The sequence below is a fragment of the Lissotriton helveticus genome, chromosome 9 (genome assembly GCF_964261635.1).
Source record: "Lissotriton helveticus chromosome 9, aLisHel1.1, whole genome shotgun sequence".
Taxonomy (NCBI): domain Eukaryota; kingdom Metazoa; phylum Chordata; class Amphibia; order Caudata; family Salamandridae; genus Lissotriton; species Lissotriton helveticus.
In genome coordinates, this window is record NC_136070.1 from 1034341090 (window position 1) to 1034359042 (window position 17953).

The following is a 17953-nucleotide window of genomic DNA, read 5'->3' on the forward strand; positions in this document are numbered from 1 at the left end:
ATTTCGTTTATGCTGGTTTTAGGCATTCTACCACTGATGATCAGTGCTAAAGTGCAGGAGCTGCCTGTGTAAATTGTGATTACGATTGTTTATCCATGATTGGTATATTTGATTTACTGGAATTGACCTTAATAAAGTGCACTGTTTGTGCCCAGGGCCTGTAAATCAAATGCTACTAGTGGTGCTGCAGCACGGCTTGTGCCACCCACATGAGTAGCCCTGCAAACATGTCTCAGGCTTACCACTGCAGTGTCTGCCAGTGAAGTTTTAAACTGCCATGTCGACCTAGAAAGTCCACCCACTTGCTAGGCCCAACCTTCCCATTTACTAAATGAAAGGCATCCCTAAGGTAGGCCCAAGGTACCCCATGCCCAGTGTATTTAAATGGTAGGGCACGTACTGGCATGTTTTACATGTATTGATAGTGAAATACTGCTAATTTAGTTTTTCACTGTGGCAAGGACTATCTCTCCCATAGGTTATCATTGGAGCTGCCAAGTAAACTCTTACAAGTATAACTTCCAATTGGGAAGAGATAGCGATTTGGAGTTTGGGGTCCCTGAACTCACAATTTTAAAATACATCCTTTAGGGAAGTTGGTTTTTAAATTGCGTGTTTACAAAATGCTACTTCTAGAAAGTGGCAATTTTCTTGCTTTACCATTCTGTGCCTCTGCCTGCCTGTGGAATCCACGTCTGAAGGAGAGAGACCGTTGGGGTGTTTGTGCGTTCACTAGTCTAGACAGTCACACAAAGGGAGCTGAAGTGCGGCTTAAAAACCAACGCAGGGCCTGCCATGAGGCTGAAAGATCATCGCAGCCTGAGTCCAGAGCACCACATCACTGACGTCCGTGGAGCCTTCTCCAACTCCAATGCAGGCTCTGTTGTGTGGTTGCAGAAATCGATTCATCACCTGCTTCACGGCTGGGAAATTGATGCAGCGCTTGTTCAGCTGCTGCCGCTTCGACCCAGCACGTCTGGATTTTCGACACATTATCTCGGGTGCCAAATTCTTCATTGAGCATTCAGCAGTAAGGAACCAAAGCTGTGTGTCCGGATATCAATACATCACCTCACCTGACAGTAAGTAACCGGTGCATCACCTCCCCTGACAGTAAGGAACCAACGCATCACCTGCGCTGCAGTGATGCATCCATAGTTTTCTATCAACTGAACTATCAACTGCTTTACACATTGCTTCTGAGATAAGCCTGACTACTCAGGCCAAGCTACCAAGTGGGTGAGCATATCTTAGCTGTGTAATCCCCTTACTCTGACTAGAATAAGGGTCCCTATGTCAACAGGGTGCAAACCACTGCCAACTAGAGACCCCCATTTCTAACACAGCCATATATAGAAAACCCTTTGTTAAACACTTACTGAGACTGGGCACCAAGTATCTAGGTGAAAGGACCATATTTAATTGGTGAAATAATTGATGACACATACCTTAGCCTTATCTTTATTAAATAGCTAGTAAACTCTGTATATTACGAATATAATGAAGCCAGCACATTTTTTAAAATGCAAGCTATTTTAAAATGTGATCGTGCCCTCTGCATTGCCAGGTAAGTGTTTGAGAAGGTTAACAGACTGAACAAGAAAAAGGACAAGCTTCCTTGTACCACACTGCTTCTTTGCTTTCACCTGGGACTGGCAGTTTTGGGAGCAGTCGTAAAGCTTCCTACAACAGTACTCAAGCTGCCTTGTCAAGAAGGGTGGCCACTGTCAGGCTGTTCCAGAAAAATGGCAACAGAGCTTTGTGAGTTTTGTGCTTTGCAACTTTTGTTTCATCATTGAAGGCGACCCACAATTGTGGCAATTCCCCTATGTACATGTGTGGAGACATCCCAACTCCTGCATAGTACTGCTCTCAGATTGCTAGTAGACGTTTCTTCTTAAATTGTTTACAGGCATTGTCTATTTGACTTATGTAACATTCCATTAACTTTCTATACTCACAGATACACTACTTTGTCTGGAACAGCCCCTTGAATGATTCCAGCTCCAATAGAATGGCTTAGTAAACCTAGAAATGCAAAGAACCATTTTCGCTACAGTACAGTACCCAGCTTAATAAAAACCTAAACTGATAGCATTCACACGGAGCAAGGTGGGTGTTCACACTTTGTTATTAGACACTGTGCAACACAATCTCATGAATCCTGTTCTTGCTGGCTCCTAGTCAGAGGAAGGGGTTTAACACATGTGAACATTCATAATGCTTTTAACCCCCATTATACATACCCCCTCAAGGGTACTAATGACAGGCAGTGCATGAAATTCACTCATTATATGTGGTAGAAGAATTTAGAGAATTATACTTTTATTCTGTTTGGTCCATATGTGTGCTGGGTCAGAACTCAGAACCTGCTGTACCAATGTTATGGTTTAATATTAAAAGAAACCTGACCTTTAGAGACATATACATTCTTGTGGTGAACAAACAATGCCACAGACCAGATCATGAGTGAAAGATAAGAACAAACTGTAGTCATGATTGGAAGCTGGGGAGGACCTTATGGCTGAAGGTCTTACATGGACAGAACACACTAAATTCAACAGTTGAAGAAATACTCTAGAAGGAAATTACAGACCAGGGTTTAAGTCATTATCAATTAACTTTATGAATAGACAAAGAGAAAAAATGAGGTACAAAATGTATGACAATACAATAGAAACATAGAGGAAAGGTTGACAATTAGAATGTAAATGGCGTAAAGTAAAACTAAATTAATAGTTCCAAAATTCGAAGTGAAACCAATTAATGTTACGTTTCACAGGGCGAAATTACTACACTGTCAATGAATGGAATACATTGAAATTATTAAATACAAATAACAAACTAAAAGATCAGAGGAAGGTGTGCAAATTGTCAAAGGGGTCAGGTGGCTTCCTGACAGTAGTAGGACATCCTGGGCCAAAGAAATGGCGTGCATAAAATACAATTTAATTGGGAACAACTGCCATTTCGGGAAGAGAGTGACAATATGAAAAAAAAGATCACCATTGATTTGCCTTTTTTTCTCATTCTGCTACTGCATGTCGTTCTTAAACTGTAAATGCTAATTTAAACACATTATCACTTTCATCCACATACTGTGAAACATTTCAAGCCTGACTATCCGAGGGAGACAAGTGCGAGGATTGTTTAGAGTAAAAAAATATGAAGACTGAGTTTTGATTTCTTCTGGTTTCAGTAGGTCAAAGTGTAACTCCAGTCAGTTTTTTAAGTACCAAAAAGTCATCACAGGACTGCAAACTGTTTGTACAAGGATGGGGATGTCAACGTACTTCGAAAGTGCTGCAGTCAGAGCTGTGATCCCTGCCATGATACTTCCTGAGATGCTGTTCTACCCTTGACTACATCAAAAGTACGACTTACGGCAAAAGACATCACAAAAATTGAACTTCACGCGGTTAACCTAATTACTACATGAGCACATTTCACTACTAGATTTTATTTTGTAATGTATTAACTAAACTCAAATGACTTAGAATAAAGTTTTAACAGTAGCTGGCTTCCATTTTTCCAGCCACCCTTCGCATGCCTATAATGCAGCAGTGTACTTAAAGAGAGGTGTATTTGGTTTATAGCAAGACAGACTCAACATATTTAATCAATGAAGGAAGGCTTTGATTTTTTTCTTCCTTGCGAGGAAATCCTAAAAAAAGATGCCAGCACACATCATAAAGTATAACTTTGCATTCCACAACGATTACACGGGAGGACTGATATTCCTCCGCCCTCCCCGCTGGAAGGCCGCCACGTGCAACAACGGTACCTGCTGCTGCTGGAGATGCGCTAAATCAGCAGCACCCATATCGGTTGAGGGGGTTTCGCCGTTGGACCTCACTTCTCGCAGGGTGCACTCCAAGAAGTGGTTAATAGAGCTTGCTCCATTCTGAATGGCTGAACCGTTACTTTTTGTCTCAGGCCCAGAGTCTTGCATCATGGCTCAGAAACCTAAAACACAAATGAAAAAAAAACAGCTGTTAAAACAGTTGCTGTCTGTGAGAAGACATGTCTTCTGTAAACCTAGCCAGCACTTTTCATTTCCTCCTGTACAATTTACATTTTATTTATGCTTCATTTTGCCAGTTTATTTACTTATTTGATCAGCTATAATTTTGGAAGCAAAACTCAAAGCTAAACATAGATGGTTACATATTCAATATCACGCTTCTCTTAGAGACACAAATATTTTCAAAAGAACACAGAATCAGCAATTATATTCCTCTAATTACATCTGGTTGCTATACAGTACTTTGAAACCTATGAGTCACTTCATATTACATTTTCTGTGAAACACCCAAAGGGTTTTAGAAGCTTGAAGATCAGGCAAGCCGAGAGTTCAGTATTTAGGTTTTCATGCGCAAAACACAAATTGTCAGATGGTAACTTGCATCATGTTGATAATAGTTAATATGATTAGAAACATTTGCCTACAAACATACGTGCTTGCTTCTTTCTGACAAAAGTATTTTTTTGTGGTGAATCTCAGTCCAAGCTTAATTACTTAAATTAAGTGTGCGTGCATATATATCACTATTGCTACTCAGACCTCACATGAATCTCAACCAGTTATCTATCGATTTGTATAAAAATGAACTAACTTTTATATGGGCTCTCTTCAGTTAGAATAGTCATTTGAAACTAAAACATTCCGACTGTGTAAGATCGTTATATGGAGCAAAGCCATAAGACTTAGTAACAGAATCAACTCATTGACTAATATGGCTCTGACACCAAAGATAGACAGATGTCTCTGTGAGCTGGTCACCAGGAGTGTGCATGATGTAACGGTGGCCAGGAAGAATTTAACTAGTATTACAGATGCATCGTATGTGCATTTTTTGCCCCCAAAAACATACATTATTTCCTCTGGAGCATGGGTTGGAGGAGTTAGTCTAGGCCAGGCAGCCAATTGATAGCAGTCAACTTGTTTATTACAGCTTGTTTATTACAGCAGGACCCCTTCTGTTTGGCAGGGATCAGGTTAAGGACCAGGAAACACCTGATTACAGGCCTCACCAGATAGGAATTATAAAGCCTGCCAATAACCTCTACCCCTTCTGTTAATGCCCTCCCCCACCACTACACACGTTTATAGCATGTTACATCTGATCTTAAATTGTGCATGATTCAAGGTATAAATCTGTAGATCAGCACAGATTGTATACTAAACTAATTACTATATCTTTCAAAATACTTTATTTCTGTCAAGGACCTTAAAAGCGATACAGGCAATTCGCAATTATAACTCCTGTACATAAGTATGATACATCAATTCTATAAAATACAACCATACAGCATATAAAACACAGTTAATGATAAAAATCACATTCAGGACAGAAATGATAACATTTTAAGATGGGTGCAATTAGACAAACAATGGTAAGGGCACCCATAAGGGTTGCTAGATATTCAGAGACTCTAAACATTCCTTTTCTTTCAGAAGCAAGCCCAATATACCGAAAGAGAGTCAGGACCTCCTGGTTCTAAATAGCAGGAAACATATTACAAATATAGCATTAATAAAATGCATAATTTAACATATTAACACAAACATAATGTGATATCTCCTGCTAGAGATCCCTCAATTATTGTTACTCTCTGCAGCCAAGTTATCATAACAATGATCTATCTAGCTACTTACTAAATTAGTATTGATCGGATTAACGAATGCTCTGCTAATGAGCTCATGCCAATTGCAAATATGTGTCATGTACCAAGGTTTGTAATGAAAAACTATTAACAGAGCACCTATTGCCCCAGAAACCCACTCTTCCGATCCTAGATCTCAAGCAATCTTCTAGGCTATTTAAAACTTTCCTTTCAGTATCATGAAAGAACAGAGGAGTAACACACAGACACCCATAAAATCTTATGTTTGGGGCTTAATCTTCACCCCGGCATTAATAAGCACTTCCCACAGCAATAATACCCTCACTGCGGGCCAGTGGAATAACAACAGCTCCCGTGTTGTGGGGGAGGGTCCCCGAGCTCCAGGCGGCCTCTCCAGCACTGCGCATGGACTTCAGGCCCCTGGCCTGAGAGCACCTGACTTGTTCTGGAGCATGGGGCACCCCCGCCATGTGCTTTACAGGGGGGGCCCCTCATGTTTCGTTATGCCACAGCTGAGTGCAATATAAAATGAGATGTTAAAAGAGTGATAATTGATGTATCACATTTAACAAGTTCCACTTATGTACAGTAACATAGTGTTACTTCACGCAAACCACTGCTATTAACCATTCCGCACATAGAAAAGCCTGAGGTACACTTGATTACAGTCAGTTATTCCCAATTTATGTGTGTGAAAGTCTTAATCAGGCTTAATGCCACACATTCAGAACAGGGAGCTAGTTATGGCTGACCACTTAATAAGCATCTATTTGATTATACTTGGCCTGTCCATAACTATCAACATCTTGAACTATTTATTCTTTCTTAGTCTTAGAAGGAAATCAAGGCATCAAGTGAATGGTAATGCAAAGAAAAAACTGTGTGTTTTCGTGAAGACAGTTACCAGGGAAGCAAACACAAGGTGATGATGGACGGAGCACTGAAACTTTTCGACACTCATTCCCAGTCACAGATCTGGGTTGAATTCATCACTGTTTTATAGCTCACTTTGCCACCCCAGTTCAGACCCAACCATATGCAAAGCAGTCTTGACCCTGTTCCTCATGGGAACAGTCCAGCCCGAGCTGCCAAGCCAGGTCTTCCCTGGACCGGAAACAAGCATCCTGGGACCGGTTTTGGGGTAACACTCATCATCAGCTAGGCTAGCTTAAATCCAGTGGCAAAGTGAGCAAGGGACCCACGTTTGGGCATACCCTGTTAAATTAGGGTGAACAAAGCAAACATAAGGAGATGATGGACGGAGTGCTGAAACATTTCAGACACTCACCCCTATTCACTGATCTGGGTTGAATCCATCATCTTTCTTTAGCTCACTTCGCCACCCCAGTTCGGACCCAGCCATATGCCAAGTCTGAACTGGGGTGGCAAAGTGAGCTAAAGAACAATTATCTATTAAACCTAGATCTGTGATTGGGGCTGAGTGTCTGAAAAGTTTCAACGCATTGTCCATCATCTCCTTATGTTTGCGACAGTTACCAGGGCCCTCTTTTAAACACTTAGGGCACGATTCACAACAGTAGTCTTAGACCTGAAGTGTAAGTTTAGTCTAAGTTCAGACATGAAGTCGAACTTTATACCTGGAGTCTAAACTTAGACTTCAGATGTAAAGTTCGACTTCAGGTCTAAAATTATATCTACAGGTCTAAAGTTGAAGTTTAGATCTAAAATTAAACTTCAGGTCTAAAGTTAAAATTCAGGTCTAAGTTTACCTTTGTGAATCGGGCCTGTACTTCCTAGTGCTGTTGTAATAAGACAGATGGGGTATCTGTCACATTTGTGATGGGGTACTTGTCAGGCAAATTCTAGATCGGGGGACCTGGCATCATATGAATGCCACCGATCAGAATGAAGCAATCTAAGGATGTGAATATTGACCAATACTGTGCACAGCTATATCTTGGCAAGGCAACCTTAGCAATTTTAGCAGTACCCTGGTGGAACTTGTTTGCGTTATAGTTCATTTTAGCACAAACAATACATCTTAGTGCATCAGAACACTGACAAACACAACAAACACTTCAACCTATTGACATAATGACGTAAACAGAAAATGAATTGAAATAAAAACAATAAGAAGAGCAAAGGACATTCTGCAAGCATTCACTCAAGTGCTTACGAAAAGAGAGCAAGAAAATCCATAACTGTTCTCATAGCAATGGTAAGCTGATTCAACACAATGGCTGCACGCTGAGAAAGTATAAAAAAGTGCAGACGAAAGAGACAGCAAATGTAGCAGATTTATGGTTGGCAACCCTTTAAGGCTACCTGCAAGTGCTCTTCAAGATAAGAATCGTGGGTCAGATAAGTCCCTGTGGATTGATGGGTTCACAAGGTGAAGCCACTGAAGTTGTTTCAGCTATTGGGTTAGGTCTTCCACTCTCTAGGTGTCATGGATCAGCATGATTGACAGTCGTTGGCGAAAGAGTGTATGTAGGTAATTTAGTAAGAATGTCATTGCCTACTCAATCTGTGATATCATCAGAACTCAAAAGTTCGATACTTAAAGGAATTAACGATGTGTAGCTTCACTTTTCCAAACATCGGTAGACTGTGCACTGATAGATGAGGGTCCAAGCTGGAGAACAGGCCTTGGTGGCCAAAGAGGGTTTAATTATACCAACCTATAATTCAAATAACCAGTACTTAATAGAGGGCGTTTTTTCAGAATATCATGGCCTAAACATAATGTCTAAATATTGTTAACAAATCTATCATCCATTGAAGCTAATAAGTCTACACAAAAAGTAGCAACATTTTTGTAAAAAACTATTTAGACCTCAATATTTATGTCAGGCAAAGCATTTGCTATCAATAGTCTGCCCCCTCATACAGATGTTACAATGTTGATTAAACAGCAATGAAATATTTAATTTCAAAATGTCAATATCAACATCCACTGAAGGCATGTCTTCAATCTCTTAAGGCCATAGAAAGCAGACACCTCCAGTTAGAGTTAAGGTGTGCACATTCCGGTGCATGTGAAGAAACAGACTGATTCATAATAAGTCTAATGCCAATCGTCTGGGGCAAAAAGGAGGTTCTAATCTGATAAACAGAAGAAAAATAATGTGTTTGTTGTTTTTCTTTCAACCAAAACCATTGTTGAGGAAATCCAAATAAAACTGTAGTTGCTGTAGAAAGAGCCACTGTTGTCCTGGGAAAATGTAAACATTATCTCTCAGAGGGTGTAAGTTAGTCCACAGAGATCCATTACTCCAACGAACCACTACATTGGAGCCACTATGTTATTCTGCCACTACACCAATTAATCTTAATCATAGGCCTTACACTCAGACTATACCAACCCCTTACACTATACATAACCTCAACTCCTAACTGAACTATAAGACTAAACATAACCACAAGACTAAAAATAACCCTAAACATTGTCCTTTCTCAAATCGTAAGCGTAACCCCAAACTAAGCTGAAACCCTAAGCCTAACCTTGAGCCTTATTCCAAAGAATCACCTTAAACTATCCCTTACCAAACCATAAATCTAATGTTTCCTTAATATTAACTTTAGCCCTAACCCTAAGTCTACCGCTTACTCCTACTAAGCCTTTAATTACTCACTACCCTAATAAACTCTTCCACCACTCCTATCCCAACCCCAAAACTAACATCACCCATCACATTAACTCTAACCCTATTCCTTATCCTAACACATCTATCCCTTACCCTAACACCCCTAAGCTTAAATCTAACCCTACCCATTTCCTAAACCCTTACACTTACCAGTGTATTTACCTTATTCAATGTAGTGATAATCTAAATAGTTATGTTTCTGATATAGCTCTTGCCACTTAGCAGGAGGATGATGTAGTGGTTCTTACGCAGAAGGTGTGCATCTTCCAGAGATTCTTTAAGTTCATGTGTCATGCAAAATCAAGCTAATTATTTAAAAGGAAAAGCTCCCATTGGTAGACCGTGTAGCAACTGAGGGATCTTTGTATTAAGAAAACATCATCACACGCCATCTAGAAATCAGACACTTTAGTTTGGTAGCAGTAACCAATGTATCAAATAATGTAAACCTAGCAATTCCACCAACTGTTCCACTTTATTCTTGCTGCGTACATTTTTCTCTCTCCTTCTAAAATCTTAGAAGCCTGATCCTCTATGTTATTTTCCATTTTGTGGATGGTCGAACTTTGCACCCTCTCTCTCTTGCATGGTCTAACAGCCAGACTTTTGCTGACCTGCCTCTATCACTATTCCTCGATATCATCCCTCCGATGGGTGTCTACAATTAAACAGCAGTGTTAACTCCTTTTGACAAAAGCTCCTATGCTAAGCTCCAATGCTGAGTGCTTCACTTGGCAGCCGCAGAAAGGAGGTGCTGCAGCATGCCTGCCCACTTTTCTCACTATTCTATAACCAATAGGCAATCTTCAGACACAAAGGGATGTATCAATTTACCAATGTTCACTAATGCTTTTTTTTGTATATACTTACGGATGGCTTATTTACTCAATCTTCCTCACCTTTTACTGTTCTACTTCCTTCTCTCCTGTTATGCTCCGGAGATCTACCATAAAAGTAACTATCCTTGGCCCTTGTTCACTCACAGTCACATATTATATACTTCTTTAAGTCTCTCTGTGGTGTACATGCTGATGGTCTGTCTTGTTTCTTATACTCTTTGGAAACGAGCTGTGCTAATTATTTTGCGTAACTGAAAAATGTGTCTTTTGTTAATTTGTTGGTGGCACTCTGTTCCAAATGTTGTGTCGGGAGGAGCAGTAACACCTGCTGGGATACAAAAGGCTTGGTCTTCTAGCACCCACAGTTTCCAGGTGGGAACATTGGGACTGTTAGGCCTGATTTTACCAGCTGGTAGATCCATCAATAAAAGCTTGTGCAGATCAGGCAAGGACTGCTAGTGTCACCATAGTCGGACCCCATCTGACCATATCATTTAGCACAGGAGCACATAAGGACCCACAGCCCATTACTTTTAGTAAATGTGGGCCATAAACTTCATGGAATTGAGAACTCTGTGAGAAATCTGGCCATACAAAACTGGGCCACTTGGTTATTCTTCATTTTGTGGTATTAACTTGACATTCCATTATTCTGGCAGAGTATTTCTGTTTGGTACCGAAGTTTACAGGTGTGGAGTGCACCCTGCCAGTACCATGCAAATTCATATTCTTCTCTCTATGTCTTATCTATTATCTGCATCTCCTATCCATTGGGCTGATGTCCTCAGGAACAGGATCCACTGTAGGTAAAGTCGTAAAAATAGAACAAGAAACCTAAAAATGTCCAAGTATTGACATAGCATATGCAGTATAATGCAGATTTCTTTACATTTGCAAAGTGTTGAAGTTCTCTGTGAAGCACTTTGCTTTGCAGTGTACACTTTCTTATTTACTGCAAGCAGCACTCCTCCTCTATTCCCATTGTAGTAACTCCTGCTAATGAAGGTTACCGGTTGGGCTAGGTTCTCCTCATTTAATTGTGCTAAGACAGCCCCTATGCCATGCTACGAAGCACCGATTTTCACTATGAACTCCTCAGAGAAGTCATGAACATTCAGAACGGGTGCTGTACACATGGTCTTCTTGAGGGTATCACAGGCCTTCTGGCAGGCCTCTCTGTAGATCGACTGTCTGGGCTGTGTCATTGAATCAGCTCTGTTAAGGGGGCAACAACTGTGCCATATCCCTTCCCAAACCCCCTAGATTATCCTGTGAAACCCAGGAAGGCATTCATCTCAATGTTTTAAGGGGTTGCTAGGCCAGGATAGTCTCAATTGTGCCATGGAAGGGCTGCACCTTGAACCCGCCCACCATGTGGTCCATGGAACCCTAAACTATCTGGCACTGACTGACCTTGATAGTTAGACCCACCTGTTGCAGGGCATGAAGCACCTCCTGGAGGTGGTACAGGTGATCCTTCCCGCTGGAGCTGTAGACAACTATGCTGTCCAGGTAGGTGGCACAGAATACCTCCTTCCAGCTAGGACCCTGTTGACCAACCTTTGAAAGGTGGCAGGGACATCTTCAAACAAAAGAGCATCACCCAAAACTGAAAGTGGCCCTCTTGGTTTTGAGAATGCTGACCTCTTCTTTGCCTTCTTCAGTCAGAGCAATCTGCCAGAACCCTGATGTCAGATCAAAAGTACGGAGAAATTTGACTGCACCCAGCGTGTCGATGAGCTTATCAGCTCGGGTATGGGGTGGGTACCAGTCTTTGTGATGGAATTGAGACCACTATAATTCACACAGAACCTATGTTCTGGCATGGCACCTGGTGGAGCAGCCTTTGGTACCAGACCACGGGGCTGGACCAAGGAATGCTAGAGGGCTCAATCACCCCTAACACCAGCATCTTGGACACCTTCTCCTTGATACTGGCCCTCACCTTGTCTGACATGTACATTTTATTTTTAACAGGTGGACTATCCCCACTGTTAATGTCATGGACGCACATGTGTGTGAGTGCAGGGGTGAGGGAGAACAGAGAGGCGTACTGCCCCAGTAACTGGTGACAGTCACTCCGAACTTCTGTGATCAGAGTAGGGGAGGGTTTGATACACTCCACTAACCCATCATATTCCTGGGCGGACAGGAGGTCAGGGAGAGGGTTGCTCTCCCCTCCCACTCCCTCATCTGTCACCAGGAGCATGCTAATTTCGGACCTTTCAAAGTTTGGTTTGAGGCAGTTCATGTGGACCACCCTTAACAGGTTCCTAGGGGTCTTGAGATCCACCAAGTAGGTAGACTCCCTCTTCTGCTCATTCACTTTATATGGGCCCGTCCAGTGATCCTGGAGAGCTATAGGCTCTGCAGCCTCCGCAGCTCACATCTTCTGGCCAGGTTGAAACTCTACCAGAGTGGCCTTCTGTCTAGAAAAGAGTTTCATAACTTCCTGACTGATCTCAAGATTACTTTTCACCCAGATGCAGTGATTCTGGGTGCAGAGGGCCAGCATGTAGCTGGCCACACCCTGAGGGGGATTCCCGGGATCTTGCGCCCAACTCTCTGTCAGAAGGCTAAGTGGTCCCCTAACAGGGTGGCCCCAGAGAGGAGTTCAAAGGGGCTAAACCCAACCCCCTTCTGTAGCACCTTCCTGTAGCCAAAGAGAAGGCATGGAAGGAGGATATCCCACTTATGCCGCATGGGCTCAGGTAGGCCTATCATCATGTCCTTCATGGTCTTATTACATTTCTCCATAAGACCATTGGTTTGGAGAACTTATAAGTTACCCCACACTCATCCACTTATCAATATGGACTTCATGTACGCCAACATAAACTAGTGTCCCTGTCAGACACTACCTCTTTGGGGAACCCCACATAGGTGGACATCCCCATCAGGACCCTGGCCAATGCTGGTGCAGTCACTGACCTCAGAAGGATGGCCTCTGGGTAGTGAGTGGTGTGGTTCACCAAGACCAGGATAAACATGTTGCCAAAAGCTGTCTTGGGATCCAAGGGTCCACCAATATGGATTCCTACCTTCTCAAAGGGAGTGCTAATAACAAGGGGAAGTTGAGCTTTTCCCCTGACTTCCCACTGGCCTGAGAGGTGGGATAGGACCTACAGAATACATCTGAGGATTTCTTCATCCGGGGCCAATAGAAGTGAACAACAAGACTTGCGAAGGTCATTTTGTCCCAGATATCCTGCCAGGGTATGTCATGAACCAAACTCAGTAGGAAGGTTCTGTAACAATAGGGGACCACCAGCACATGGGTTGCCCCAGAACCTTAGGTTCGCAATATAGGAGGTCACTCTCTCAATGGATCAGGTGATCCCCAGAGGTGTCATCTGCTGCATGGGTATCAGCTTGCCGCTTCAAGCCCTCCAGAGTGAGGTTCTCCTTCTGAACTTTTCAGAATTCCTCCCAGGTGGGCCCTCCAGTTGGCTCAGGGGCATCCTCAGATTCCCATCAACCTAGAACATGGGAATTTCAGGGGCTGGTTTCCCCATCCCTCTCCATCTTGGCATCCTTCTGGGCCATTGTCCATGCTCCAGACACCTTTGACTCCCTTACTGGGCAGCCATGGACTTTGTGGTCATACAGACCCATTCAGGCAATCCCAACATCTCCAAGTGTGACCTGAGCTCTACCTCCCTCCAGACAGTGTGCTCCAGGTTGTTGCCCAACTGACAATCTACAGACATAACAGAGCATATAGCTATTTTAGAGAACCTGGGACCCTCCTCTCCACCCAAGGGAACCAGAGACACTGGTACGAGAGTCTCACAATTGTCAGCGACTATGACTTGGTGGAACATGTTTGGGAGGACCTGCACTGAGGACACCATCTGAAAACTCATAGAAATCATGCTGGCCTCAGGGTCCCTCAGATCCTCCACCCTTTGTGCATTGATGGTGACCCACTGCCTGCACTTAGATGCATTTTCAGGCATATGGGCTTTTGGCACTGTCTCCTTATCCCCAGAGAAACTAGGGTCACCTCTATCTGCTCCCCAAAGTTAACTGGTACAACCTCCTCCACAAACACTACACTCACCAATCCAGCTGCCTGCCCACCGGTGGGGGGCTGTGCCCTCTTGGGACATTTGGAGTCACCTTTGGAGTGCCCATACTTTATGAATCTGTGCATTGAGGTACAAACCTCCCTGTCTGTTTATCAACAAACCCCTTCTATTTAGGCTCAGACTGGGACTGGTTACCACTCCTCCCTTGGGAATTATTTTGGGGGGCATTTTGAGAACTCCTTATTTTTAAGTTTTTCTCCCCCTTCTTTCTTCTGGTGGGACTCCTGACCAGCTTTGTGGAAGACTCCCCCAGAAACCTTTTGGACATTCTGGTGCTGGCCCAGAGGTTCGCCTCATCACCCAGCTTCCTGGGGTAATGTTAGCTTGCTGTAAACTAGGTGCTGCACAGCTCTGGAAAAACAAATACTGAACATTTTCTCTCTCAGAATTAGATTTTACAACCCACTGTAGTCATTAACTTTGCTATCCTGCTCCCAACCATTCAGTGCCTTGCTGGAGTAGTCCACAAAATCCACCCGACTGGTTGGGGAGCTTCTGGCTGTCCCTGAACCTCTGGCAGTACTTCTCAGTGGTCAGCCTAAACTTAGCGATCAAGATGGCTTTTCATGTGGGAGTACCTGGTTTGGTCCCCAACCTCTAAAGTAAGAAGTGTGTCCCGTCCATCTGTAAGCATGTGTTTCCACAGAACAACTCCCAGTGCTCTTCTCGGATCTTATGAACCCCCAGAGCTACCTCATAGGCAGCAACCCATTTGTCAATGTCATCTCCCACAACATAACTGGTCACCAAATCTTTGGGGTTGTGGACCTTTTAGTTTCCGTCAGACACTGCAGGTATGCTTCCACCAATGCTGCTAGAATGAGCTTGGTGTGCTTTCAGTTCCAGCTCCTTAAGGCTTCTTTCACCAATGTAAGAAATTGGGTCACTAGGTGACAGGTGTGTGACCCCCTGGTCAAGCAACAACCACAATCCTTGTCATGGTAAGGCACAAGCAACCCCCAAATTAACCTGTGCTCCACCCTTTGGTAGCTTGGAACAGAGCAGTCAGGCTTCACTTAGAGGCAATGTGTAAAGTATTTGTGCAACAATTCAAACAGTAAACTAGTGAAAGCACCACACAAAAAGGTCCCACACCAGGTTAGAAAAATAAAGCTTAATTTACTAAAGAAAATAAGACCAAAACGACAAAATTCCAATCAGAGTCATGATTTTTTAAAGATTAACCTGTAAAACAGTGCCTTAAAGGCGAAAGTACCAACTGCAGCTATCTGGTCGCACTGAACTGGGTCAACGTAAAAAGTATGGACCGACTGCAATGGAGTCTGTGTCAGATATAGACCCAGATTAGTCCTGCTGTAGTTTTATCTTCTCAAGTTTTGTACCAAGAGTTCCATTTGTGTTGGTGAGGGTCTCAAGGAGAGTGCTGTGTGAAGAGCAAGCCAAGCATTGCGGACAGGCTGGAGCTTCGCATTGGTGGTCCTCTGCAGGCTTTTGATGCTGCTGTGTGAAGAGACAGGTAGGTGGTGGTTCACGCTGCACTTTGGTGTGAGCGGCGTAGTCTTAGAGCGAACAGGTCCATTCACAGTTACAAAGAGGCCAAAAGCTTGATCTCCAGAGCTTGTGAGCAAAACCGAGAGTCCAAGACCTGAAAGGCTCTCCTTAGCTGTCAGGCTCTCACCACAAAAGGGTCCAGGAGCTGGTTGGGGAGCCTTGTATGTCCATGAGACTAAGATCAGGAGGCCAACAGACGTACCCTTTTAGAGTCACTCTGGGGTCCTGGGTTCAAGATAAATTTGCAGGTTCAGTTGTTGTTCCCCAGGCAAGAGGCAGCAGATCATTTAGAACAGCAGTCCAGCAGAGTGGCAGTCCTTGTAGCAGCACAGCAACCTTTCTTCCTGGCATAGTATCCCAGGTCCAGAAGTATACTGAATAATTTGTGTCCCAGTATGTATGCCCAGTTGTGTCTCTGAAGTGGGTAAGGAGCTTCTGGAGGTTTCCCTTTGAAGCCCCTTGGCAACCTGCTTTCTCTGCCTTGGCTCCAGACTAACTACAGGGGTATGCAGCCCTTTGTGTGAAGGCAGAACACACCTTTGACTCCCTTACTGGGCAGCCATGGACTTTGTGGTCATACAGACCCATTCAGGCAATCCCAACATCTCCAAGTGTGACCTGAGCTCTACCTCCCTCTAGACAGTGTGCTCCAGGTTGTTGCCCAACCGACAATCTACAGACATAACAGGGCATATAGCTATTTTAGAGAACCTGGGACCCTCCTCTCCACCCAAGGGAACCAGAGACACTGGTAGGCGAGTCTCACAATTGTCAGCGACTATGACTTGGTGGAACATGTTTGGGAGGACCTGCACTGAGGACACCATCTGAAAACTCATAGAAATCATGCTGGCCTCAGGGTCCCTCAGATCCTCCACCCTTTGTGCATTGATGGTGACCCACTGCCTGCACTTAGATGCATTTTCAGGCATATGGGCTTTTGGCACTGTCTCCTTATCCCCAGAGAAACTAGGGTCACCTCTATCTGCTCCCCAAAGTTAACTGGTAGAACCTCCTCCACAAACACTACACTCACCAATCCAGCTGCCTGCCCACCGGTGGGGGGCTGTGCCCTCTTGGGACATTTGGAGTCACCTTTGGAGTGCCCATACTTTATGAATCTGTGCATTGAGGTACAAACCTCCCTGTCTGTTTATCAACAAACCCCTTCTATTTAGGCTCAGACTGGGACTGGTTACCACTCCTCCCTTGGGAATTATTTTGGGGGGCATTTTGAGAACTCCTTATTTTTAAGTTTTTCTCCCCCTTCTTTCTTCTGGTGGGACTCCTGACCAGCTTTGTGGAAGACTCCCCCAGAAACCTTTTGGACATTCTGGTGCTGGCCCAGAGGTTCGCCTCATCACCCAGCTTCCTGGGGTAATGTTAGCTTGCTGTAAACTAGGTGCTGCACAGCTCTGGAAAAACAAATACTGAACATTTTCTCTCTCAGAATTAGATTTTACAACCCACTGTAGTCATTAACTTTGCTATCCTGCTCCCAACCATTCAGTGCCTTGCTGGAGTAGTCCACAAAATCCACCCGACTGGTTGGGGAGCTTCTGGCTGTCCCTGAACCTCTGGCAGTACTTCTCAGTGGTCAGCCTAAACTTAGCGATCAAGATGGCTTTTCATGTGGGAGTACCTGGTTTGGTCCCCAACCTCTAAAGTAAGAAGTGTGTCCCGTCCATCTGTAAGCATGTGTTTCCACAGAACAACTCCCAGTGCTCTTCTCGGATCTTATGAACCCCCAGAGCTACCTCATAGGCAGCAACCCATTTGTCAATGTCATCTCACACAACATAACTGGTCACCAAATCTTTGGGGTTGTGGACCTTTTAGTTTCCGTCAGACACTGCAGGTATGCTTCCACCAATGCTGCTAGAATGAGCTTGGTGTGCTTTCAGTTCCAGCTCCTTAAGGCTTCTTTCACCAATGTAAGAAATTGGGTCACTAGGTGACAGGTGTGTGACCCCCTGGTCAAGCAACAACCACAATCCTTGTCATGGTAAGGCACAAGCAACCCCCAAATTAACCTGTGCTCCACCCTTTGGTAGCTTGGAACAGAGCAGTCAGGCTTCACTTAGAGGCAATGTGTAAAGTATTTGTGCAACAATTCAAACAGTAAACTAGTGAAAGCACCACACAAAAAGGTCCCACACCAGGTTAGAAAAATAAAGCTTAATTTACTAAAGAAAATAAGACCAAAACGACAAAATTCCAATCAGAGTCATGATTTTTTAAAGATTAACCTGTAAAACAGTGCCTTAAAGGCGAA

The 17953-nt window shown here is 43.6% G+C and overlaps 1 protein-coding gene across 10 annotated transcripts in view; it reads right to left on the reverse strand.

Annotated features, from left to right (window-relative positions):
• The window catches only part of FOXP1 (forkhead box P1), a 935659-nt gene that overhangs the window by 605347 nt on the left and 312359 nt on the right, over positions 1-17953 (reverse strand). For all 10 annotated transcript variants that reach the window (XM_078661358.1, XM_078661352.1, XM_078661351.1 and 7 more), the window contains one exon: positions 3785-3966. In XM_078661358.1, the coding sequence (XP_078517484.1) occupies positions 3785-3955 (171 nt within the window). In that variant the 5' untranslated portion in view covers positions 3956-3966. The remainder of the gene's footprint in view (positions 1-3784; positions 3967-17953) is intronic.